Here is a 27,493-nt window from a genome sequence, read left to right on the forward strand (position 1 = left end):
GTGAAATGGAGTCCCTCCTCTCCCCCCGTTGTTTTACCTTTGCGATATAATCTTGTAGGCATCAGGGAGGTAACAGTTGACATTCTCCATCTGGAACGGGTCAGCATCGCAGATCTTGTCGTCAGTGCGGCCATAGTTGGCCGTCTCGATCATGATGACATCACTCCCAGGGCAACGGAGATCAATCGCATATCCTTCACACGAGAGCTCTCTCCTGACCAACCCAAAAGGCAAGGCTGCACGGCTGAAGCCTGATGACGGAGGGAGAGAAAAACACACACAAAGACAAAGAAAGCGCATCACTAAATTAATAGGTTAAGGGATCACTGCGCCAGCACAATAAGACCGCACATCATGCTGTAAAAATTTGTTGGCAAGCTCCGAATAGGCCACAGCAGTCCAATATTTACCACAGTTTTAAATAGAGGGGTCATTACACGCAACCCAGGAATGGGAGAACGATAAAAAACAATTCATTTCTCCATTGCTCTGTGGTCAGGCCTGTCAAATTTTTAAATCATCTGAGATCAGTGGTAATCTAATAAATTCCTCAGCAGATATAAAGGCCAGAATGCTTTGAGAAGGTCTCCACCAACAGAGAGCATCCACCAGCAGGACCAAATCAAGTTGAATTGAGAACAGCTTTATTATCAAATAGACACTTTAATTTATTTCTGTTTTTCTGCTCTGTTTGAAAAGAATCCCACCTGAATAAAGTGGGATACTGAAAATTATGGGGGGGTCAATCAGACATGGGACAGTGTGAAGTTCACATAGGACAACTGACCAATGGATGAAGCCAAGTAGAAAGGAGAATTGCCAAATAGTTTACTGATGTCTAAGTCACTCTAGAGGAAATTACCCTACAAAAGGTGTCTTTGTTAAGCACTGAAAAGTTTGGTCAAAACTGGAACCATGCAAAATTTCAAAATATGTTCTGTCTATCCCACACAATCAAACTGCATAAAATATGCAGGTGCAAAAAATATATAGCCGCAATATGCCAGCGTCAAAGTTGTGAATAACTTTAATCTAATTCTAAACTTGTCAGTATTTGCCAGATTTGGGTCAATCTGACAGATTGAGATGAGAGCTATGGTCCACAAGCTTTATCCGCAACCCCACAGATTTCCTGTCAGATTTATTCCAAACTACTGCTAGGTCTTTTTTAAAACCTTATATTTCGGCTGGTAAAGCATCGATTCTGATTTGTGCTTTGATTTAACATAGATCAGAAGGTTTTACATCACATCTGAGTGGTATTTAGAACTACTCACAATGTTATCTGTCTTTAGAAAAAGTCTAGATTGAACTTAAGAAAAGTAATCCTACAGCATGATAGTGCTTTTACCATGTCTTGAGATTATGACCAAAAGTCCAAGTTTGGTTTCGTAAGACCATAGCACATTCCCTCAAAAGATGTTGGGAGATTTTGGACGTCAGAATGTTTTGAGGAAAGGCATTTGTACCACTCCTTAAAAATGATCAAAAGGAAAATTGCCAATGATATTTTGAAGATTTATGTTTGGTGACAAGCACCAAGTCTTGCTATCACTCTAACCTTTAGCTCCCTCTGCAAATTCAAGTCTCAACTCTGGCTGGGCTACTCTAAAAAATAAACATAATGTTAAAATGTGTATTTAGCTCTAAATCTACCCAGGGTATTAAAAAAAAAATTTTAATCTAGATATAAGTGAAATAATGCTATTTTTTATCAAAAATGTATTTTATTTATTATAAATGATGACAAGTGTGTGCACAAGAATAATTGATGCTGAATCTGAATCAACAAGTGCTTCCAGAAAGTACTAGCTTAAGGGTTTGTACACTTTACATCCAAAAAGTCTAATAAATTCCTCAGCAGATATATGTACGTCACTATATGCCTGTGACGTTTTAACACAGGCATATAGTCTTTTTATATCCACGGTAAGGAAGAAAAAGAAATCCATTAACTGCAGTTAAAGTGATCCAGTCAAAACAACTAGAACTGCCTGCAATTCTGAAAAAAACAATTTGGTAAAATCTAAGCAGAACATGGAAATTTGCTCCATTAAAGACGAGCAAGTAGAGCTCTGCATGAACTGTCAATAATCGTCGTTGTTTTCAGCACTGGCAGGCCCCTGAGGGAGCAGCTACCATTTGTATTTTCTACACTGCTCTCTCCTAATTAGCCCTCCTTTCAGCCTGTTACCTTTTTCCTGCTCCCATTGGCTCCCAACCATTGTCATGTACTAACACTTACCACCCCGGGTTCACTTTGCCCCTATGCTTTAATTATCCTCACACTTTTGATAGTCTGGGTCCTGTGCAATTAGTATTGTTTGAACTGCTCAGAGCTGAAGTGATTCTGGCTCTAAATTCCTGTCCTTAAAAACCTGACCAACACGTCTGCAAGTCATTTCAGCTTTTCTGTGCCTAGCTTAGTCATAATGATAGTCTATGTAAGCCTGCACACGCCACAGCAGCGAAAAGGAGAAAAATGGCATCTGTAAAACATTCACTCTTAAAAATATACCCAAAGAGTCATTGCATATTAGAAAAAAGTTCTAGGCACACAAGGAGAAGTAGCAAGAGAACAAAATATGAAATTAATGGCAGATTTTCTCTGGCATTTGGCCTCTAGACATTTCATTATGAAACCATGATCCATCTAATAGCCAGTAAATTGTTCTTAGCTGGACTGTTTATCACCTCATTAGAAGAAATCAGTCCAGCCAAATCATAAGTGAAGGGCTGCGGGGTCACTCCATCTTTCCCAATAACCACGACAATTACCCAAACCTTTCAGAAAACCTGTCCAGAATGGTGGATGATAAAACCCAGAGAGAGGAGTTGGCGGCTTTACTGCGAAGACTAATGATCATCCCGCCTGCCATTCCTCATGGACGGAGTGACGGGTTTATCACGGCAGCTATAGAGAACAGACGGAAATAATGTATCTTGTGGGGTTTTAAAATTCCAAGCAGAAAGACCGTCTTTCTGCAAAGAAAAAAAAACCCAACATCCTCATGGACACATGCGCCATCTGCCTTGTCCAAGTTTCTTTCTCCGGCTGTCCACTGCCACCTCTGCCCATCTATCAGATTGCGATGGCATGATCAATCGCTAGACTTCTGCTGGTAGCAGAAGACTAGCGATTGATTAGGATCGTGGCTGGCTGGACTCCACCCCCCATGTCTCTGGTATAGATCTTTTTGGTCATAGGCTAACACTACATCAATTATGAGCATCTAGACTGTGCTGGCGGCCCAAAGAACAAATCACCTTCTCTCCAAACTGCACATAGTCTTGGTCTCATTAATGCTTGTCTAGTAAACTTGTAACTAGGCATGTGATGACAAATCTGTGTAAAGAAGACTTTTTTTCATTGTGTAGATGAGAAAAATCTAAATTCAAAGGAATATATTTTTGAGGCTGAACAGGATGTCGCTCTGAAGCAAAAACCTTGTGACAACAAAGGTTTCTGGATGTGTCTACTCTGTGTGCAGTTCCGTGGTTTAAACGGGTTTTGCAAGATCTTGAGAAGGAGTGAAGGTTGTTTGTGAGCAGTGTGTTCTAGGGAGGCATGAAAAGCTTTTCATCTCACACTCTGTGCTTTGTTTGACTGATCAACTTTGCAGCAGTTGAAGATTGCGACAGAAGGCCACCAGCTGTAGGGAAAATGGTGTCAGGAAAACTGCAGGATGGAACTCATAACGCAAACCCTGTGTGGGTGTGAGTCGCAGAGTGGGTGATCTTGCTATGTCACTGCCAATATTTAACATAAAATTAAATACATGGTCTATTGGACAAACGGTAAACATTAATGTTTAGTTGAATCTTATACCTTATACTGGCTATATGTGGAAAAAGAAAAAGTTGTTGGTTATAATGATTACTATGGTAAAATGCATTATTAAAATTTTAGTTCAATAGCAATGTCTAATGTGAAATTTCTATAATATTGCATGCAGTTATAATAACTCATTCATTAAATTAAATCATTCAGAAGCTTCACCACAAACATAAGCAAAAATTTAGATGACCATACAACACCAATTCTTTGGCTACAATTACACTATTACACATATTTTTAAGTATTTCACCCCTCTGTTTTTGAAAAATATATATACTGTTTGTGGGATGCCAAAGCAATACCAACCTAAGCCGTATTACGTAGGCAGATTGCAAGATATTGTTGCTAACTTACCAACTTTGTCAATAAATTTAGGGACTTCCCAGTTCCCTTTAGCAACCTTTCTCAAAAAAGCTACTCATTGCAGTGTTACTGGCAACAACGCATGAAGCACCAGGTCACAGCCTATTATTGATGGTCAATAAATTTGTACAATTGCTCAACATTATTCTCTACAAGCCTTGCACAAGGCCCTGACTGTATTCTTAAGGTTACTGTTCTGCTAGAGGATGAACCTACATGCAAGTCTCAAAATTTTAGCTGCCACAGTTTTTTCTGCCTTGTGTTGCGCTCTGTCCATTTTCCCTCTGAACGAGCTTTCTTATTGTGTTGATGTATGGCATCGACAAACAAGAACATGAATCTACTCAATTTTATTTAAAGATAGAAATGTTGACTACTGTCAACATTTATAAGAGTAGCTCTACATCAACATGTTTTTCATCAAGTAAAGGTAAAGAGAAGCCATCCAAGAAATTACTCAACAGTACAAGCTTGATCTCCACGCAAATAATACCAACAGTGAAAACTGTTTATTTATTTTTTATTTTTTTGCATAATTTTTTCTACATTAATGTCACTGGAATAACTATCAAATTATTAAATAAAGGTATGTATCCAAACAATTTTAGCTATTAATATTGTGTTTGTTCCCACTGAAAAATCAAAGTGTTACAGTTAAGAACAGATATTGCAATCTAGATATATGTTTACAAATATTCTTCAGCCTATGCTTTATGCTATGTCATTGATCTATCTCTGTATTTTTACATACAGAGATTGTGATAACAGTGACCATAATTTTCCTGTAGAAAAAAATCATGATATTATATTTTTGCCAAATAAAAAGCCTAGCATCATCATATTTGATTGAGACCAGACCACCCAGATATATTGCAATGGAAGCTACTTTGACAAAGTGATAATTGGCTCTGATCCCCATTCCTACCCTTGTTGACATCAGGCCTAATCATGCATTCCTGTCAGTGAGTGGCTGCACAAAAAAGTAGCTTTTCAGATTTCTCCTCCTGACCTGCCTGCTAAGCCTTCTATTGAGCTCAAGAGAGCAAAGCAAGATCAGTACTGCTGCTCAATCTGCTGCATTCTGGGAGCTTTATTTTTTTTTTCTTTTTTCGTCCAGCTGACAGCCTATAATTCACTGGCAACAATCCCTCTCATAATACATATTTTGTTTTCTATCAACACCCTTGAAATTGGAAGTGGCACTGAGGCTCAGATGGGTGCATCTGGAACCCTTTGCAATTATACCCTCATGTGACGTAAGAAAAAAAAAATCTATGAAGATTATATGAGAACATGATGTCACTTTCATGTTGTGATATTGCAGTCTGCCAACTGCAAGTGGCGGACCATAACACACATGCTCAGGTTCATCTTGGCTGCTCTGCACGCAAACTCTCAAGTCTGCAGTCATGACCAACCTTTGACCGCTCAAACTACACGCCATCAGGCAGTGGGAGGCAAAAAAAGACTGGAGGAATGTTTAGCTTAAAAAAAACTGGGTCATATTTGGAGGGTAGGAAAGAATGACGAGACCTGGCACAGACAGAGAGCAAAGGCACTGGTTGACGCTTGTCATCTCCCATTAAGGCTTCTTTGATTGGCCTTTGTGGTCCTGGAAACGGCAAACAGCTGCATGCAAATGGCCCTGTTTCCCTGAGGCTGGCCCCTATTGTTCTGGGTTTCGGTTTGCCAGGGACGCTTTCTTTAGCAGCATAAAGGAGGGTGTAGCCTTTAGTCAAATAAGAGTTCCCCCACCACGGTCACAGCAGGAGTACTTCAAGATTGTTTGTCTTTTTATGTTGTTTTATTCCCGGTGCTACTGGTAGGCAACATCTTGCAAAGAAAGAGAAGATCTTAGAGTCAAGTTTTTCCCCCAAAAGTGAGAAATGCCTCCATAATCCAATATCCGGAGGGAATGAGAAGGATTTATTTCAGTGGAGTTAGGCTTTTCCAAAGAAATTCATAAAACAGGGATAGAAGACTAAAAACACTAATTTTTTCAACTAGCCTGAATGAACCTGTATGAAAACACCACACAAAAAACTCTAATTGGTAAGACAGTTGACAATCCTGCCCAAAATGTTAGAAAATGTTTCACATGACCATTCATTAGATGTGAAAGGCACACATAAGAAAGGTGGGAGATTAGAATGGAGATCTGGGGATTCACAAGGTAACACCTGCTTTTCGAATACAGATGACACCCAAAGAAGCCTTCCATATCCCTCTGCAGCTCACATTTCAGTCTAACTGTCGAAACACGGCGAAACACTGAAAATCAAGTTGGACACATTGCACCGTTTCCCATGACACTTTAGTCCCTGCTCTGGTCCACCTTGCTGGGAATTGTTTCTAAAGACAGTGTCAGACAAGACCACAAACCCCAGGGCTACACCCGCCCTTCCCAGACTGCTGCCATCAGACACTCTTGATTCCCATATAAGAATTCGAAAATAGAAACGAGCACTAAAGAAGAGACTGCTTCCATGGTCAGATGAAGCGCTCCGTGTCGTATCCCTTTTCTCTTTGGTGATACATAAATTAAGCCGTTGCAGGTTCAAGTTGCAAAGCCGCAACTTGTATCACTGCCCTTTCCCCCAATTTATTCTCTAAATGTTGTCTTAACTCAGAAATGCAGAGCGGGAGTATAGAATAACAGATTAAATGTTGACACGTCCCAATGAAGGGGTCTAAGGAGAAGGATTTGTCATATTGCTAGGGTTAAAGGACCATAATGCCGCTTCTAGACTCCTCAGGCGGGCCATTTTATTAAAACCTTTATGCTATCACACCATATAGAGGCATCTTATTGTTTCTGAAAGATAAAACCAGATATATTAGGACTGCCTGTGGAAGTGATGCTCAGTACAAAATATTAAGTAGGTTTGGACATAAATTTAGATTCTGACAGTTGCTGTATAGTGAGTTCACTGGTTTTGTTTAAAACATAATAAAACTTAGTAGATAGTGACCAAGCATAATCTAAAGGGTGGTTAAAGATTCACGATGAGGTGAGGTGAAGAGAAAAAAAAATCATTCACCAAAAGAGCAGGGATTGGAATAGAGTTGATTTGTTGAGTTTTCTGTAAAGCACTATGGGAGTAGCACATTAGTAGTCTTTGCTGCTCATTTAGACAAATTACTCCATTTGTTTCCGGACCATGGTGTCCTTCTAAAAAGTTAGCATGCCACTCTTTACTATTCCCACAGAACTGGGCAATACAAAAGTTTGACACATTTTGTAAATTATCATTTACATATAACTGCTTAGCAGAGTTTTTCACTTGTTTTTGTGGAAATCTCCACATTAGTTTTGAAACCAGCAATGAATATGCTAAAACATTATGGACTTGCATGGTTTAAAGTTAACAAAAATTATTTTAGTGGTTAGGCCACTGAACAAAAATGAGCAGGTTGGTCCAATGATATGATTTGTTTAATCCAGAGAAGAAAATTACATTTTATATTTTTAAGAGGCTTATGACCCTTTCAATTTAATCTTTTTATTCCTGTGGGCTTGCAGAGCCAATAAAAAAGAAAAACCTGAAGAAAAAAAGCTTCATTTATCCTTGTCAGTTAAAAGAATACAAAATGTTGAACACAGTATCTAGTTTACAAACTGACCGAGATGTATGGGCCTTTCAGAGATGAGAAGTGGTATTGTTCTATCAGAACACATATAGTATTAGCACCACAATTAGCAATATATACCCCAGAGGACTATAGGATAGTGCATTTGAATGATGCCAAATTATTTCACGCTCTTTGGTTATGTTCTGCTTCGTAAATTTGCAAACGAATTAAACAAGTAGATTTGAACAATGCATTTAATCACAATTTCAGTATGTGCAACATCCCGCATCCACAGATGGTGTATGAATAGACAGCTTGGGGTTAGGTGCCTTGCCCAGAAGCACTTCAACGTGTGACTTGAGGATGCCAGAATTGAACCTACAACTTTCCAATTTTAAGCCCGTTGCTCAACTTTACTGAGCTGCAGAGGCTCCAGGTGTATACTTTGCCACAAACGATGCACAGAGAACATGGTGGGTTACTTAGCCTCTAAAGAACATCCAGCTCATACACAGGCCCTTGCAGATAAGAACTTCTTGCAGAACTTGCAGGCTGTAATGACTTAATTTGGTCACAATAATTAAGATTTATCCCCCCACATCTCTGACCCTCTGGGTGAACATCAGAAGATAGACGAAGCTTCATTACATTGCTAATACATGTAAGCCTCTAAATTCATGAGGGCCATGACAGGAATAATTCTGGTGAGGATGTAGCAAACTATAATGTTTGGCCCGTTTCCCCAGTACATTAGTCTGATTAAAATGAAATATAATCTTTCAGAATTTACTGAGAAAACATCCCTTCTGTACTGATGCAAATATCTATTACAAAGAATAAACATTTAGAAGAAGGTAATGTTGAGCTTAGAACATGAAAAACCTCCAATGCCCTCCTGGGAGAGCAGCGATTTGACAGAATTAGTATATTGCTTGTTCAATATCCAACATATTGTTGCATCTCTTCAGGGAAGTTGATGAAACACACAGAAAGAGGCAAGTTAGACTAACCCTCCAGAGTGCAGCAGGGTTATAGTTTTGTGGGTTTGATCTGCCCTGAGTGATGCCTAAGCCCCCTTGAAGCCCACATTTTACCCTTGCACTTAAACCCCAGCTGGATTTTCCACGCTAGAAATGTCTGTGGGTAAGTCAGGTGCCTTCCCGGAGGATAGAGAGAAAGAAAGAAGAGGATGAAGCAGAAAGAAAAGAGAAGTGGTGTTGGTGGGGGTGAGTTAGTCTCCATCACATGTTCTTGTCTCTGTTCTTGTTTGCCGGGGCAGAGTTCCCCTTAACCAACCCCCACCTCCGTTCACCCGGTCCTGCTTGTATGGAGCTGAGACAGGGTGTAAGGAGAAGCTGCAACTAGAACACGGATTACATGAATAATGAGGCTGAGACCACAATGATGACTTGAGATCAGGCTTTAGCTGAGAATAAATGGTCACTTCAGTTTTATCATGGTTTCTGAAACTGTCACACCATAACTCCTACTGGACTGGCTTGTTTCTTGAGATTACAAACTAATTCACTTGAGATTGGAAGGTATTTTATGCAGGTTTCCCTTTTCTGAGTTGGTGCTTAATTTGTTTTTATCTAAACATAAGACTTTTTTTGGCTGCACATGCACAGAAAAATGTTTTTCATGCCTTTGTTATTATACCATATGTTTTTCATCGAATGCATGTTTCCTTTAGCATTAAAATGCAACTTTTAATGCAATTAAGGCAGAGTCTGTGCTGACTTAGATTAATGGGTTGATTTTTATCAGCAATCTCTTCAAGAGGCATCCTGAGTTTCCTACTAATTATGCTCATCCTGCAGGAGTCTCTTTTCTAGAATGCCAACTCTGCAGCAACCTAATTTAAAAAATGTGTTGGTCACATCAGTGTGTGCTTGCACTCTGTCCTCTTTTAGGACATTTAAGCTGGTGCTTGCACAATCTCAATGAAAGCGAGCACTCACAGTTTCAAAATACAGAAGACTGACTGGAAGAAATTAGCATAAAAAATTATTGTAACCTACATGCACCCCTTGTTTGACAATTTCTAAATAACAAATGAAACTTAGAAAACTTACATAACATGTATCAAGTTCAACACCCTGATAACGTGATGGAATTCCTGATTGTTTTTCATAAAGCCATTTTTATCTGGGTTAATTAAAAAGTTCAGTTAATTTATTTTTATAGATTTCAATATGAAGACCATCAGGGCCTGTGACCTTGCCTTCCTACATTTTGGCAGTAGTGTCAACAATCTCTATGGAATCTAATTCTTCATCCATATTATCTTTAGGACTGTCTAAAATTGTAAGAATAGAAAGGCTGTCTAGGAGTTTGGATAGTGCTTCCAAATTTCCTGGGGATTCAGATGCATACAGTAGTTTGTAGCAAGGTAGCTCGGTGACTTCTGAAGAGAATTGGTTGGACTTAACTTAGAGGTAGCAGAGTGGGGGGTTGAATTAAGGGTGTCCAACACACTTCAGATTTTGACTCAAGCAAATAAAAAAACCCTCACAATTAAGCTTTATTTTGTCTCAGTGTATCAAATTAAACCATATTAAAAGACTTCTAAGTAGTAATGCAATGAAAAGTTAAAGGGGTATAGAAATCCTCTGCATTTGCACACTACCTGACTTTGTGGACCTATGTGCAATGCTGTTGGGAGTCTTAGAGAACTTCAGAAAGTCGATGGAAAAAAAAACACACATTCCTTGGCAATAACCCCCTGCTATCTCTGCAACGCTGACCACTTTGATTGACTTGAGCGTGATGACCTTGCCCCATTCCCTTCCACCAGCATTCCGGTCAATGCGAGCAGAAAACAGCAGTGCTGATAACAGATGCCCAGATGGGGAGATCTAGATGACAGACAGCTTCCTGCTCCTCATCTTTGATGAGACCATTGTGCCGTGCACACTCAATGAGGATATATGCTGCAAGAGGTCAATACTGATAGTGTAAGGCAAACAAAAACGTTCTTTGTGCGTGGCTGTTTCTCCAACTTTTTCTCTGCCTCTGTAGTTATTCAATTTCCTGCACAGCAAGAGAAGGCCTCCTTATCTGGGGCTGTTTATACCTGCAAATCGGCTGGTGGCCTTTTGTTTGCAGGTGACCTGCCCTCAGGTGACATTTAATTCCTAGACAAAAAAATGTGTGGTCATGCTCTGTGGCACAGACTCAGCTCTGAGGAGATTAGTAAAACAGTGACTGCAACAGAGGCACATTCATGGGCTGTACTGAGAGCTAGCCAGCAGACCTAACACACATCATTACACTGACTCACATCATATATGACTGTCTGCCATACAAGAGCAAATGCAAAAAGAAACCAGAGCTGTCTGTGGAGCCAGTTTTGTCCTCTTTTTTTTTTTTACTTACTAGTGCCTCTGCCTCAGCCTCTGCAAACAAAGGAACATGTCACAAAAAGCCAAAGTTGTCAAATCCACAATGCTTTTTATTGATTGCCATATTTTTCTACTGTCAACATCCGTTTTAACTCCATCGCTTGTGGTGCAAAACACAACCATCAGTAGGAAATGTGAGATGTGAGCAGTTATGACATTTTTGATTCAGAGCGGCAACGACAGGTAGAGACAAATGCATCATTTTGGAACAATTTTCACACAGAGTAAATAGAACTGTAGTCTCCTTTTATTCCCCTTCCTCACGACGAGCCGCTTTTTTGTCCAAACGGCAGACACACTTTACGTGTCTACTCATCTTGACAAATTACTGTTCCAACTCTGTCAGGATTAAAAACAAAGCAGTTGAAGAGGTAGTGCTTAAAGAGATCCTGTTGAAGGTATTCAGAGCACCAACTGGCTTAGATCGCTTTTACACAAAAGTGTTTAATGGTATACACTTTTGTTGTTGCTTGTTTGTTTAGCTTTTTTGCTTTAGATTAGTTATGACATGCCTTTAAGCTATTTAGAGTTTCTGTGAACATTAAAAATCGCAATAAAACCGAGAGAGGTTCTTGTTGGTTCCGTAAATGCTTTTGTCTCTATTTCAAAAGGTGATTTCTACTGTTGGAAAACACATCCCAAGACACCATGAAAGGCGAGAAGATTCCTGCATCTTTTTATATTGTTATTGAAACCCTACTGTTTCCATTCAAGATTAAATGCTATACTTTCTTATGACAGCTGAGCCTTGTTCAAAACAACGCCTTGCAGCGAGCAAAGTTTCAAATCCGAGGCAAGCTACTTCACGGCTTTGAGCCGGACTCATCCATTACTTGAATGAGGCAGCCTGGAGAAAGGGAGAAAAAAAGACTTTCTAAGACAGTATTTAAGAAAGGAAAGAGCGAGGTGGGCATGTGGTCCAGTGTTTATACAACTTGTTGCCATAAGAGGCATGAATGGAGTTGCTCTCAGATACTGCTAGCAAATGAAGATTTAGGGCACGCTTTACAAATAGAATGAAACTGCCAGACAACTTGTGCGTCTCTGAGCCCATTAAATTAAGCGCTTGTTCATCAGCTCCCCGTATAACTGACTTTTACAATCCTGTCTTAAACACACAATAACAGCTAAGCCTTTCCTCAGGTTAGGGGAAACAGTTATACACCAACACTCAAGTGCTGGATGGAAACATCTCTCTTTGCTTTCGCTTTGACCAAAAAAATCGTACTCAGGAAATGGCTGTTGCAATAAATCTAGGATGAACCCATTGAGGCTGATATTGTATTTCATTTCCTCAGAGTGAAACCCTGATCCTGGACATTCACGTGGGTCTGGCTCATTTCAATTTCATGTTCTCCTATGGTTCCAAACTTTCCAGGATATTATTAAAATAATAAAGGGCGATGTCATGCAGAAATATATCTGGTGAGGTTTGCAGAAGCCTGCAATGCTGCTGCATCAGGCAGGAATACAGACAAAATACAGTGCCTTGTAAAAGCACCAAATGTTTTCACATTCTACCAGATTACAACCACAAAAACAAGACAGAAAGTCCATAATACTAAAGTGGAACAAAGTAGTAACATATTTTTCCTAATAAAAATCTGAAACTGTGGCATGAATTTGTATTTAGTCATCACATTTTTACTTTGTAGAACCACTTCCAAGTCTTTAGGGGCATGATTCCTCCAGTTTTGCATATATATGAAGAAACAGAAATTTGTGTCCATTGTTCTTTGCAAACAAAGCAGTCAGACTGGAGTTTAGCTGCATACTTTCGACTGGATTTAGGTCTATGGCTAAGCCTTTTTAACGCATAAATAAGCTTTTCAGTACACCATCACATAGTAGCTCTGGCTGTATGATTTGGGGTCTTGTTGTGAGGTGACCCTCACCTTTCTTGTAAGTCCTTTAACAGGTTTTCTTGCAGAATTAATGAGTAATTAGCTCACCCCATCTTCCCATCAACAGATCAGCTTTCCTGTCCTTGCCGAAAAAATAAATGCCACTGCGTAAATCTGTCACCACAACATTCATGCTGAAGCTGATATTTTGGAGATGATAAACAGTGTTTGTTCATCATTCCAGATACATTGGTGGCTGTTTTTTTGTTTTAATAGAAAGGTAAAAAATAAATAAATAAATTTTAATATAAAGTCACCATGGTGTTTTTTGGAGAGCCAATGCACAAATCACAAACTGATCTGAATAGAGCAAAACAGAACAGAGAATCCAGCGATGAACAAAGAAAATCCAGGAACTTAAACAGCGAGAGAAACAGTAAAGTGACATAACTAAGATGGGGCAACACAGGTGAGTTCAATGGGCTTAATTACAGGGACATAGAAACTGAAATGAGACAAAATGCGAATTGGAACCAAAAGGATACACAGGCCTGACAGGAATCTAAGATAATGAATACAAATACACAAGACGTGTAACACTAAGAAACTAAACATAAGGAAACATAGCAACACCTTCTAGACAGTGACAGCAAACCGAAATAGCACTAATGAAACTAATGAGGATGATAAATAAAAAGAAAACCAAAACACTTTGACACCATGTGTTTTGGTAATGTAAAAGGAAAAGCTAAAACCATTCCAGGCCTCAGAATAAACTATGAAACTAGGGATTTGGTCTAACTGAACCTGACTGGCAAGAAATATAAGAAACTGAACAGAATGTGATAGGACTAACCCAAATAAAACACAAAGGGAATAATCTAACATACTAATGGGTATAACCTAGGAAAACTATCCAGAGAAGAAAACCCTGAAGAAAACTGGAGACAGACCTCCCTGGAAAAGCAAATATTGCAAAAACTATTAAACATAAATAACCCATAATAAAAACCATAAGTCAAGAACCCAAACACCCAAGAATCATGGCAAATTTTCCTTTTCTTAGATTGTGTCATGTGAGATGTGTATCTCTGCAGCTCCTATAGAGATGCAATGAGCTTCTTACTTTTCTGATTACTACTCTTCTTGACTGGTTGCTCTAGTCTGTTCATGTTCAACGGCATCTGTGCAGTGTTCTTTGGTCTTCATGATACTATTTGTTCACAAATGTTCTCTTACAAGTCTTATATATATACTTATACTCAGGTTAAGTTACTCACATGATTCTTTTTCTTATCTGGGTTTTATGTAGGGAAAGGGGATTATTCCAAAAACACCAAGTTTTTCAGATTCAAAATGTAAAACAGTAGAAATTGAGTTTGAGTATTTATGCACTACTTGTCTGCTGGTTAATCACACACAAACCTAATAAAATACAATGAAGTTTATCAATATAACATGACAAAAATTTATTTTCCTTTTGCTGCTGTATCACATTAAAACTCTGCTAAATATTCCTAAATATGTAAATGCATTTAAGTTTGCGGTGTGAGTGTTATGAATATTTGTGCAAGATACTGAACTCTATCAGTTATTAGTTTTAAAAAAATTTGAAAAATAAATAATGAGACAATTTCCCCATCTCCATGTGTCTTCCAAGCAGCAGGAAAGTCCATCCAGTCCAGATGATGAACCCCTGCCCTTGTTTCTTGAAATACTTCCAGTTGGGCAGAATTTCAATGAAGCACTGATATATCACATTTTTCCTTCCTCTACGCTTGTTCTCACCACACAGATTGACCAGTCATCTGTGAATCTCCCACGGTTTAGCAGATAATTCATGATCGCCCTACCATGGACCCGCAGCATTCAATATGAATCATAAAACGGCAAGCCAAGCATATCAATGGATGACAGACTGGTTGTGTATGGCCCGGGGCCAGAGAGAAGTTGGAGCACAATGGTCTCCCCCCTCAACTCTGTCAAGCCCAAGACTGGAAATACCAGCGTGGCACGAGGGACGGCCCTCCGTCAGCACAATGTATGGCACCGCTTGACGCAAATGTTGTGCCGAGACGTGGCGTTAACCTTCGCGACCTTTTGGGGGAGAAACACAAGCATACTGGTGTGTTCAGCAGAGGGGTCTCTCACTATCAACAAAAACCTCCTCAGTGAGAGGCGTACAGTGTGTTATCCAGAGCAGCAGGGGCTCACAAGTGGCAGAAATGATGTTGTGAAACAGCTCCTCAAAAATAAAGTGCCTCAATTTTTGAACGTTTTTTTTTTTCCCTAGACACTATTATTCACAAAAAAAAATAAAATCCAGCTGAAAGTCTTTTTCCTACACTTTATTTGTGCTGGAACAACTTCTCAAGACCTTGGTCAACACTCCTTACCTTTGATCCTTATTTCTATAAATGTGCAAAACCAAAAATCAAACACAAGCCACTTAATTTTTTGCAGCAGACTTTTGTGCAGTTTTGTGAAAGAAACTCAATTTAGACCATTTTATAATGAAACACAGACAAGTGTTGACATTTTATGACACAGCCCCTCCCAGACTCGTCTTTCTTTCTTTTAATGACTCAGATAGCAGCTCGTGTTCAGCTGCAGCAGATAAACCGCTCTACACTTGCTCCCCCTTTGTGGCTGCTCCCTTTGAATCAGGTCGTCGTCTTTAATATCTTTAGACAGGAGCACCGTAGCGGTCTGAGAGACATACAACAGTTTCCAATACCTGCATGACCTACTTCCCTCTGGGTAGAAGAATCGTTTTATAGACTGGTTATAAAATGCTACAAGGAAGTGAGGGCAGAGAACTACAAATCAGGCAGGCAAGGAACAAGGCACATGATGCCTTGCAAAAGTATTCATACCCTTTTGTCAAATTTCTATTCCAAACTTTAATATATTTTATTAGGATTTTAAGGAATAAAATCCCAATTCAGTCAGATTATCGATTAGATTTTGTGCTGAACTTTGACTGGGCCATTTCAATATACAATTATGCTTTGGTCTAAACCATTTAATTTTACTCTTGCATAGGCATCAAACACGCTGATAAGTTTGAGCAGTTTTCCTGTGAGTGATGAAAAGCATCCCACAACATGATGCTTTACTGTCTGTGTGTATTTGCCTTCAGAAGTCTGTTAGACTTCAAAAGTCTAACAGACATTGAACTGGATTTTTCTAGGGATATCAATGTAAAAGGGCATGGATACAAACATAAAGACATCCTTTTGAGATTTTTCATTATAAAAGATCTTAAGAAATTGTGTATTCACTCAAAATTATGCAGTACTTTGTGTGAGCCTATAGTTCCAATAAAAATACATTGTAATTTGTGGTCACATGTAGCCAAATCTGGTTGCATATGAAGAGATTAGAAACAACAAGGTTTAATTAAGATTGCATTTAAATAGCTTTTTAATGAAATCAGTCACAAATAATTCTATCAGTCATTGCAATTTCATCTATTTATCTTGAGTAATTACCTCCTACACAGTAGTTTTCTCTTCTTAATCTTCCATAAAAGGACAGGATTATGATTTCCATCCCACCCACATAAGATCCTAAATTAAAATTTTACTATTTAAAAGTTTACGTTTCCTTCCCATCTCACCTGAAGTGTATTAATCCACTAAGTTTTTGTTTGTTTGTTTGTTTGTTTTTAAGGTTCTGTGTAGATTCCTGTGGGGTTATACTGACTTGTTTTGCTGCTCAGTTCCTCAGTATGTGTTCAACACAGCCACTAACTGAGCATGTTTACTGAGTAAGAAGTATAAGGTACATGCATCTCTACAACTCTGCTTGTTAGCTCCCTGCTTGCTGCAGAGAAAACAATATTACGGAACCATTGACTGTGCATCCAAACAATGAGTTGAAGCTTGTTGTGAAGATCTGCAATGCTAAAAGAGCTGCAGATCCTGAGTTCTGAGTATCCTAATGTGTAAAATGGAGCTTAGGCGAAAATTCAAACTGGGAGACTCGACCAGCTTCACCACATCATCTAATCACCACGCCTGGCCTCAGCCAATCCAGAACGGAGCTCCACGCCGCTCTAGCCAATCATCATCCAAGGACACCTTCAAGAGTTCAAGCTACCCTGGGGGCTTCCTGCTCGCCAGCCGTGCTTCGACCCACCTCCTCCCCATCTCCACCTTCACCATGAGGGACATACTCTAGGATCCTCCGTGTGCTCTCCCATCTCCAGGCTCCGCTCCACCACCCGGTTCGGTCCCGGGGGGGAAGACTATCCGAGCTCGCTGAGCAGACCGCCTGCTTACGGCGATCCTCGGCTCGGGGTCTTCTGCCGGGTCCGAGCGCCAAAGAATTGTATCATTAAATCTTTTTAACTGCTATTTTCTTCTCTTTGTGAGTCTCTCCAGATTGAAATATTAATACGACACACTGTTAGTATAAATATATGAAGGACTGCCAGTTCAAGTATTAGACTTGCTGTGCTGAGAATAATAACAAAGATGTATGCAAAACCTAATTTGAAATATACTGTAATTAGATGAGAAATATCCCAAACTAGAAAAAGTCAGTTAGAAAAAAAGTTATTTTTCAAGATTAATTTGTGTATATGTTTTTTCATTAAAAAGGTCAGTTTTTTCAGTTAATTTAACAAATTCTCAAATCTTAATAAGCTCGTTAATGCAATGGCGTGTTCCCACTCAATGATTAAACCCCAGGTAAGAAAAATTTCTGAGGTTTATTTCTGTCCTCCTCAAACCTTGTCCCAGCAATCAGCACCCATAGGCTCCTCTAAGCAGCTGCCAAGCACTCTGATAATTAAAATAATTGATACCCATAAAGTAGCAGATGATAGTGAAGTCATGTTCAGGTAGCCATTTCCTTGGTCTGAGATCTAATTAAGGGACGGTGGTTAACAGGAGCAGTGGAGGTGTCGAGTTGAGATGTTTAAAAAAAAAAAAAAGATGCCAGACAATAAAATTCAAATCCTTGTTTGACTGCTGAAGACCTAGTAGAACATTTAGATTGAGCAGTGAGATACAAGCAACAGCTGCACAAACATAGCCTCAAAACAAATAAAAATAGAAGAAAAGCATTATTTCATCCTGATCATAAACTTAATTACTGAAGATTTACAGATGAATATTCTCACAAGGCTGATTTATTTTGCAAAGAAGTCATGCAGAGTGACAGGAGGAAAATAAAATGTTTGAAGACTAAAGTCAGCAGGAGTTTTTGAAAACATCCTTAACCACAACAGGGCGTGGAAGTGAAAAGCACTTATAATGTCTCATCAGACCTTAATGCAATAATTTAAAAAAAATCAGGTTTTCTAAAAGAAAAAAAAAATTTAAAAATTTGAATACTAGAGGCTTTAGGGTACATGAACAGCCTACAAAGAATACAATAATGAGAAAAAGTAACTTTTGCCTAAACTTACCATCTGATTGTGCCATCTCTAAAACCTGTGACTACTCTAAAACCTTTTTTTAACCATTCAAAGGTGGATTTCTTAGTTCTTTGGATCATTGTCCTGCTGTACAACTGAAGAAGGCTTGAGTTTAAAGTAGCAAACCAGTGATTGGATATTCTCCTTCAAGACTTTGAGTTACACAGAATTGCAGCAACCATCCATTTGTGGATGGATGGTCCTGAAACAGCAAAGCAGCTCCAGACCTCCACATTACCACTGCCATGTTTGTCTGTCAATATGATGTTCCTCTCTTGAAATCCTCCCTTAGAATAAAGCCAGATATAACACAAAGAACGATCTTCCTAAACCTTCCACCTTTGTTTCATTGTTACTTTTTCCTGAATAAATAGGGTCCTTATTTAAAAACTAACTTTTGTTTGTACTCAGATAAAGGTCTAAAACCTCCATGTGTGACACAAAAGCAAAAACAGTAGAAATTTGTAAGGGACAAACACTTTTTCATTCTACATTAACTGCCATGACAAAACATTGGAAATTTAAACTACGAACCAAAGAACTACACACCAAACTAATGCAGGAACACTTGGTGACAATAACTTTCAGAAGTTCAAGGACTCACTTTTAGAGTTTGTTTCAGGTTTATAACAATACTGCTGAGGCATTATTGAGCCAATATAGCAAGCCAAATATTCATGTAACAGCATGCTTATGGCAAGCCATATTTCTTTTTAATCTACATCTCTGATATCAGGAATCATTCCCATCTACTAATTCGTAGAAATGTCAAATAAACCCACCGCCAGTCACCACCAAATACTAAAAGCCTGCTTATTTAGTTTTTCTGACAACCTACCACGTTTTTTTATTTTATTTTTTTAATGTAAGTAAAACAATTCTAATTGAAACAAGACGTATTTTCTACTTCGCTATTAAGACACCTATTAGTTTTGCATTTAAAGCATTTTATTTGATGTTCACTGCCCAGCTCAAACTGGACAGAATTTTTTAAAATACTTTTGCCTTGCTGTACATGAACTTCTAACTTAAGAGCATTTTAAAAAGCATTAAAGAGCATTTTTTAGATTTATTTTCCTGTACCAGTTCTTTTGATGGGTTTATTTTCTGACTAGACCACAGCTACTTCCTGTGCAAAACATGACTTATGTATGTACTGCTTCTTAACATGGATGTCCTTCCAAAATAGGTTAAATATTTTTAAAAAGCCGTATTCCACAACGGAGCTATAAGGGTACAAGATGAATTCTGAAACCCACTCATTCTGCACAGTCGAAGAGTCTGTCTGTTGGCAGACCTAAAAAAACAAAAAACCCATGCATGTATTTTGGCTGAAAAGGAGGACTGAGTAAAAACTGGAGAAAGAAAAAAAATGAAAAAAATTTGGCTGGTAACAAAATTCTGTTATAAGACATCAACAAGTTACCAGTGACTGTCCAAACTTCCCTTTTGTTCTCTCTTGTATTTCTGAAATAAGCACTGGAGGAAAAAAAAAACTATTTTATGCCTTTTGAAATCAATTAATTTGTTTACTTCAAGAAAAATAATTGTTGGCCACATTTTGGTCTATCTCTTGAGACATTTTGGTCTCCATAGCCAGAAATCTCCACTACTTAGTTTAATTTAGTTTTTTTTGCATTTCATTTGTAGTTTATCAAAACAGATGATAAACTGCTGTACCTTCTCACCGACAGAAGTAACAGCTAACGTAGTGAGAAAACCGTTTATTTTTTTTTTTCTGTTTTTATTTTCAGGTATGTCAGTGAGTATTTCAAAGTATGGCTGGAGCGTTTTGGGTGAAAATCATAACCTGATTATACCCTCTCCTGGTGAGGGACAGGAGGTAATTATCAGGTGGAGTTTGCATTGCAGGGACGCTGATGGAAACATAGATCATAAGCGGCAGGATGCAGGCCCTCAGGGCTGGACGGGCTGAAGGTGAGTGGCATGTGGATAGAATTGGATATTGTTTTCAGATGGACTCACACACCCATACACACACACACTCCTTTATTGACGGATTGGCAAATATGCATACTTGGGCCTGAGAGCCTTCACATCAACTTGAAACCCAAAACCTGCCCTTTCTGCATACCAAAGCAGTGTTCCTCTTAAAGAAATTCAACAAGCAAGACTATTCAACTCAGTTTCCAAGCCAGGCCAAATCAGGGGTCTATTCTTCAAGAACCTCAGCAAGCCCTTCTTCCATTTTACCTAATCTAACAAAACAAAAAGCTGCATTACTACTAGAGAGACAGCTGGAATAAGGTCCTCTGTAGCAGGCTGCCATTGTTAACAAATTGACTACCGGAGCCAGATCTAAAATGGAGCTGGAAAAGAAATCTATTACAGAACAGCAAGAGGGAGAAATAATGCAAATACCAAATTGAAATAGAATCCCCTAACAAAAAAGTTCTTCAACATCTATTTGTAATAAATGCTTGGCACGCAACTATGTGATTTCAGGTTACTTTGTCTCACCATACAAAAGCGTCTGAAAGGGAAAGCCGGAAATGATCATCATTAATTCAGACACACCAACCATCAGCCGTGGTGACAGGCGTATAACTGATGGGTGTGTTTTGTCACAACACTTGTAATTACAGCCAAATGTGCTAATCAAAAGCAAAGGAAGGGAGAAGAAGCTGAAATAAAAAGCAGAAAAGAAAAAAGCAGTTTTAAGGTTTCATTTGGGAATTTATAACAAGTCCCTTGCTCTTGTGCACGACTTTTGAGGGTTCCATGTTCGCTGGGTGCCTCAGATCAATTTTATCAAGGTGAGAATAAAAAATGCATAAGTTCTTTTGAGAATCTGGTTCATCAAAGTACACTCACATAATCTATAATGAATCTTGTGGAGCAGAAAAGGTGTCATTTTTCAGACTTTATAGGCAGAGAACGATGACAGCAGTTTCAAGTGCCACTACTAAAGAAATGACATTTTTTTAAATGTATAAGAAGTCAGAAAATATATAGGAAATTCTGTTACAAAGCTATACTAAAGTTTAAAAACTGAACAAATCTTTCATCATGCCTTTCCTGTGGTTTCAAATCATTTTGGAAAAAATGTCAAAGTGTTTTTTTTTTTTTTTCTGGGTACATGTAGAATCACCTTTCACCTTCTTAAGATATAAATACTATAACTGTTTCTAAAACATTGACTGGGCAACATGGGCAGTTGCAGAAACCACCACTGGTTTTAAGAGCAGAATAACAAAATCATATAATACTCTGCACAATAGGTTGTTGTAATCTAGCTTGTTCTGTGTTTTTTAAAGCTAAATTTCTGCCTGAGAATACTTACCTAAATCAAACAATAACTAGATGGTACTAACCTGCAATAATTAATATGCTATACTGTTTAAGAAAAAGAAAATTTTGCTGCCTTTCTGCTTAAAATAAAAGCAATTAGACAATGTTACATATTTCAGGGTTATATTCTTGGGGTAATTACTCTGAAAGTATGGCATTTTTACTCAAGGTTATCAGATCATGTGATTTTCATCCTGGTTCGTGCCTAGTCTAGAATAACTTTTTAAAACTTCAAGGTTACACTAAATGAGACCTTGGCAACCTATCTGCCTGCTCTTCACTTCTCAAAAACAGCTTGCAACAATTTTCACTAATAAATTCCACACATTCATAATGTGTTGAATACTAACACATTATGGTTGCCTGGAATTGCATTAATTCCACCTTCTGAGAACTTACCTTGTGTACAGTGAAAGCACAGAAAAAGGAGCAGGAGGCAGCGAAGCACTGGACACCTCCACAGTGCAGAGGCCATCATGTCGCAGTTAGCAAACGATCCGGATGACTGATGGGCTGATAACAGCGTTTCAAAGTGTCGCAGTCAGAGGATGGAGAGCCGGTAAAACTTCAGCGATCGGTAGGTCTCGGAGAAGTATTGCTCAGCATCTTTTTGTCTAGAAGTAAACAAAAAAAAAAACAGAAAACTGTGTAAGAATTTTGTGATTGAATGGTTAATATTAGTGTGACTATAGTGCCGGCAATTCAACATGTGAAAGTCTCAAGGATTCATCAGTGGGTTGCATTTGAAAAAAAATAGCAGCAAATATCTGAACATCACGAATACCAATGTTCAAAAGAAGGTTTGATCAAACGAGGATATGTTTAGAGTTCACGTTCTTCCAAATCTAACTTGTTTTTCTCACCACGTGTTTATAAGGGTGCCAACATAAGAGCAAAGCACATAACACACTTGAGCACTTATTCAGCACTGTACCATTATAACCAACTGTTTACTCTGCATTATTCTCCTACGTCTCTGTGCTTAACCTTCTACATTTGCTGCCAGATCACCGCAGGAGAAAGCATGTCGCTCTGGCAACACGTTAATACAGGACGCCATTACAGACGAGGCAGCTTTGAGAGCTACTTTTGTTTCCTGCCTTATCAAGGGCCGGCAAAAACGGTCCTTTGTCTGCACAAGAAGTGAAAGGTTAGAGCCTGAGACAGACTAACACACAAGAAAGATAAGCTGCTTACCAAAGTCAAACACCGGGGTAGGATGTGTTGTGTGTCACATGTAAAAGGCCACACACTCACACACACACCAACATGCTTATTCATATGAGTGCTTGAATAAATACATAGTTAGCAATGTTAATGCACATCCTGGCCTGGAATCACGTTCCCAAACTCCATTAGAGCAAAAAAATAAATAAAAAAAATAAAAACGTATTTAGTTTGGTGTGCTTGCGATTCTCTATGCAGTAATAGTAGAGATGCACCGAGAAGTTGGGCAGTGAATCGAAACAGACAAATTTTCTGCTTGATCGACACCGGATCAGATGGAAAACTAAAAATCCTATCTGTTTCTAATTAGTGAATGCGCCGAATTGAACACCACCCTACTGTGCTGAGCAGACGTCCACACTTTGATGTGGACATTGTAATTGAGTGACTGCGCTACCTGGTAATATAAGATAGTAATGCCAGTTTAAACTTTTAAATTTAAAAAAATTCTTAAACCTTGCATTATAGTGTCATATTACTTCTGCTCCTAACGTAAATAATAGCCATTCACAGAAAGCTATAAAAAAATTCAGAGACATTCTTAGGTCTTCCCTAAGCTAAAGTCTTTAAGAAAAGTCTGATTCATAATTTGAAATTAAGTTGGTCACAAAATGTCTGATTGGTGCATCTCTAAATAATACATCCACCCAATCCCATACATAGTTGACTTGTTACTTGTCTTCATCTAGAAGACAGTAAATGTTCCCTTTTGCTGAATGTCGCTCCCTCTGAGCCACCTTTCAACTGCTGTGATTATTTTATAATAAACCCAAAATATGAGCAGCAGAGCAGTCAGCGCTGATCACTCTCTGGGCCTCGCTAATACACCTAGATATTTTTGGCAACATAAAAACCCCACGAAACATGGAAGAGTGTTCACATTAGCATACTCAGACATTATTTAAGCAAATATTAGGCAGTTTAAATACGTGACCAGAACCTGGTAGAGGTGGAATAAAAGCTTGCTGGTTCTCCAAGCACCCTGTCGAAGCTTGAAAATATTTATTTTTACTTGAGGTTACCCTGACCGAGCTACTGAGCTGCAAACTCTGAGCCAAGGAGACACACATGCAGCCAACTTAAAATTTATCAGCCAATCTTAGGTGGGTTTATGGGAATTGTGCTTTTATTTTTCTTGCAGTTGTTTATCAGGCAGTGGCGCCGAAGAAGATCAGATAAGAACAAAGAGGAGCTGGCTCGCTCTCCTCTATGGGAAGTCTGAGTCCATGTCTGCTGATGCAGCTCGCAGTCCTCAGTTTACCAACACAGCTTGTACAGGTTCAATACTGAAGAGAGCAACTACTCTCTAGAGACAAACCGGACTTCTGCAGCCACTTAATAATCCTCCAAATATGAGGTTTTAGGCTGTGGCATAATAATGATAGTCGCTGACAGGAGAGGACTGGAGACTGTTGGGGACTGCTGGTCAAGGGGCGTGCCCCAGCCTTTCTGGTCTGCTGGACCTACTGAACCCCCTCCAAAGCTCCTCCAGACGCTAGGGGGTGAGATCCTGCCCAGTCTTGAAGATGAAGGCTTGCCCTCTTCACCCCAGGGTTCTTTCTCCTGATCAGCTGTCGCCCTGCTGAGTAACATTTCCCCTCTCTCCTTTAAGCTGGTGGAGGACACAGCCATGTTCATCTTTTCTATATAAAAAAAAAAAAATCTCTGTTTTGTTTGGAGGGATTTCTGCACTGAATCGGTCCAGACTTGAGATAAACGGATTAGGCGATTAACATGAAGATGCTTTACACAAGCGCTGACAGACGCATCATAATTTTACATCAGGGAATGGGGGGAGTTGACGTAATTTGGTGGATGAGGGCCTCGATGCTTCTGAGCAGAACATTATTTTAAAAGGTAAATGAGTCACAGTTAACCATTTACGATACAGAAAAATTGTCTGCACTGAGCCGCCCTACAGCCACAAAGCTGAGGTTGACACAGGGCCAGGATTTCTGCATAATGATCGTCTGTAGAGATGCACAATCACTCTTTTTCTGGTTTTCTTTAAGGTCTGACCTGCCTCTTTCTATTATGACTAATTCAGCTTTTTTAAGAGAAAAAATGTTCTGCACTTTGATAAAAGTAGTAGTTTTGAAACTATCAGAAAGTATCTTGTTTATCGCCTCTATCTGAACTCGAAGGAATAAATCAATTAGAAATTCTACTTAAGTCATCATTGAAATATTAGCATGTGCAAAATTGTAATTGCAAATGACTGCTTGGATGCAATATTTTCTTGAATAATATATCATAAATCTGATGCATTAGTGCAATAAGGAAATTTACAATTTGAGATGCAAACAGTGCAATTTGAGAAGAGCGAGTAAACATGTACAAATTGCAATTAGTGTTGCCCACAAAACAGTGTTCAATAAAAACTTCACAATTACAGGACTTCCTTCATGCAAATCAAATTTCAAATACTGTTGGCTGATGGGTGAAGCTGGTGTTAGATTTGAATTATAGTTAGAGCTGTGAGATACATCTTTACTTAAGAAATCTTCTGTAAATCAGGATGATGTAATAATTTACAGGCCTATATCTAATCTTCCTCTATTATCTAAAATATTTGAAGACATAGTAGCTAATCAAGTATAGGAGCATCTAGTGATTTCTCTCTGAGGTTCATTCATGCTCATTATGATGATGCTAAAGACGATGATGTACCTGACTAAAACCTGTCAGGTACAGAATGATTTAAAGTTTAAAGAAAGATGCAGTTAATGCAAATTTATAAATATCACCCACTATGACATACAGTGTGACTATTTTTCATGAGTCCACAATTGCCATGCACACCAGCACACTACAGATAAGGGACATTCATTTTGATCTGTGCATTAAGATCCCCTTCCTTAAAAACACACATCATATTCCCTAAGGTTTTCCTTCCATTAGCAGTCTATCTGTCTGGAGAAAAGGACGAAAGCCCCACCAATGAAATGAAAAATGATTCACAAACATTCCTGACATCTGTTTTCTTTTGTCTCTCATGCCGACACAGTTGAAACCCAAGGAGAGAGATCAATCATCAGTTAAGATAATGGAGAAAATCACAGTCCACAGCAAATTTTTCACATCAGCCTGATAGAAATAATAAACAAGCATTTAAAAATGGACAGCAAGCAATTAAAGGATAATTAAAACAAATGGACAAGAGGAGACGGCCCACATGTCTTAACATGAAATACAGGGCTGGCTGCAGCAGCCGCCAGAATGAATGCAAGACTCCTTTGACAAAGCTTGCGTCTGCCTCACTCAAGCTGGAGAGGCGGCCGTTGAAAAAGAGATGGGGGAGAAAAAGGCGAGTGTGGGAGTTTCGAAGACGGAAGGGACTAAATAGCTGTGAGAGTTGAGGGGCGCGACTGGCAAAGGAGGCAAAGAATGGAAGGGGGAGAAAGAAATGGGGCTGTGGGGTCACTGAGGAGGATTGACAGGCTGTGAGTACGACGTGACCTTGTGGGTTTGCCTCCAAGTTTTCTCAACAGGCTTAGAGAAGACAAAAATAAAGCCCAGGAATGTTAATTTATTTTCAATTGTCAACGCCCAGAAGAGAGCGTCAAAGAGCGCATATATACATATCAAGTAAGACTTGACAAAAAACTAATGTGCAAGTCCAAGTGTAGGCTGAAAATCTACAAGTGAAATAGAGATGTGAAGCTGCGGTGCTGGATCTTACCAACACAATGACGCGTCTTCCACTCAGTGAATAAGTACTAATTTGGAGAACTTTCTGCCTCCAACCCCCATGCCCTACATTCAGAAGCAGAGAAGACACATTCAAGAAGGGAATTTCAAACACCAGAACGCGGCTGATGGACTAGAAGCGAGAGACAGGAACTACAGGAACTAAGAAAACACAGCCTCAGGGAAATTTTCTTCCTGTCCTCGGTGCACCATGATGTTTCGGGGGAACTCTTTTGTCATGACAGTCCTGTCAGAGATGCGCTTTAAACCCCTGCAGGGATATGATGTCATTTCCTTGGCTCCATTGGTGATGAAGACAAGTCCCCACCAACATCCAGAAACAGAGCTGCACCTTCACACAGCACAGTCTGCCAAGTGTGCTTTATCAACAGTTCGAAGATAAGATAAACTGCTATCAGGATTAACTGGCTGTAAACGGGTTCGCAGCTGCACATGGTGAAACAACAAAACATGCTGACGACTTCCTAATTGGAACTCAATCCTCTTAATTTTCTCAACTAATGAGCAGATTGATTTGAAATTAGGTCATTCTGTGAAATGAATGTTTGGCAGTTTGAAAACTGTAAAATGAAAAGAAATAGTTTTCCTATTCCACTTAAAACCTTCAAGAACACTTTTTTATTATATATTTTTGAAAAATGAGCCAATGTTCATGAAGGCCAATGCCACCTTTATGAGTCATAACTTCAAAAACAGTCTTCCTCTTTAATGAATCTCTTAATTCCTTTGTTAATAAAGAAACTTTGGGCAGTTCTTTATTGCACTGTTTCTTCGGTTCATTGTTGTGTTAGCA

The 27,493-nt window shown here is 38.9% G+C and overlaps 1 protein-coding gene across 15 annotated transcripts in view; it reads right to left on the minus strand.

The window, feature by feature from the left end:
- LOC122841138 (adhesion G protein-coupled receptor L2-like) overlaps positions 1 to 27,493 on the minus strand; it is a 129,770-nt gene that overhangs the window by 73,055 nt on the left and 29,222 nt on the right. For all 15 annotated transcript variants that reach the window (XM_044134183.1, XM_044134185.1, XM_044134187.1 and 12 more), the window contains exons 2-3: positions 22,162 to 22,376; positions 38 to 251 (exon numbers count right to left, since the gene is read on the minus strand). In XM_044134183.1, the coding sequence (XP_043990118.1) occupies positions 38 to 251; positions 22,162 to 22,240 (293 nt within the window). In that variant the 5' untranslated portion in view covers positions 22,241 to 22,376. The remainder of the gene's footprint in view (positions 1 to 37; positions 252 to 22,161; positions 22,377 to 27,493) is intronic.

This window comes from Gambusia affinis, linkage group LG12 (assembly GCF_019740435.1).
Source record: "Gambusia affinis linkage group LG12, SWU_Gaff_1.0, whole genome shotgun sequence".
Lineage (NCBI taxonomy): Eukaryota > Metazoa > Chordata > Actinopteri > Cyprinodontiformes > Poeciliidae > Gambusia > Gambusia affinis.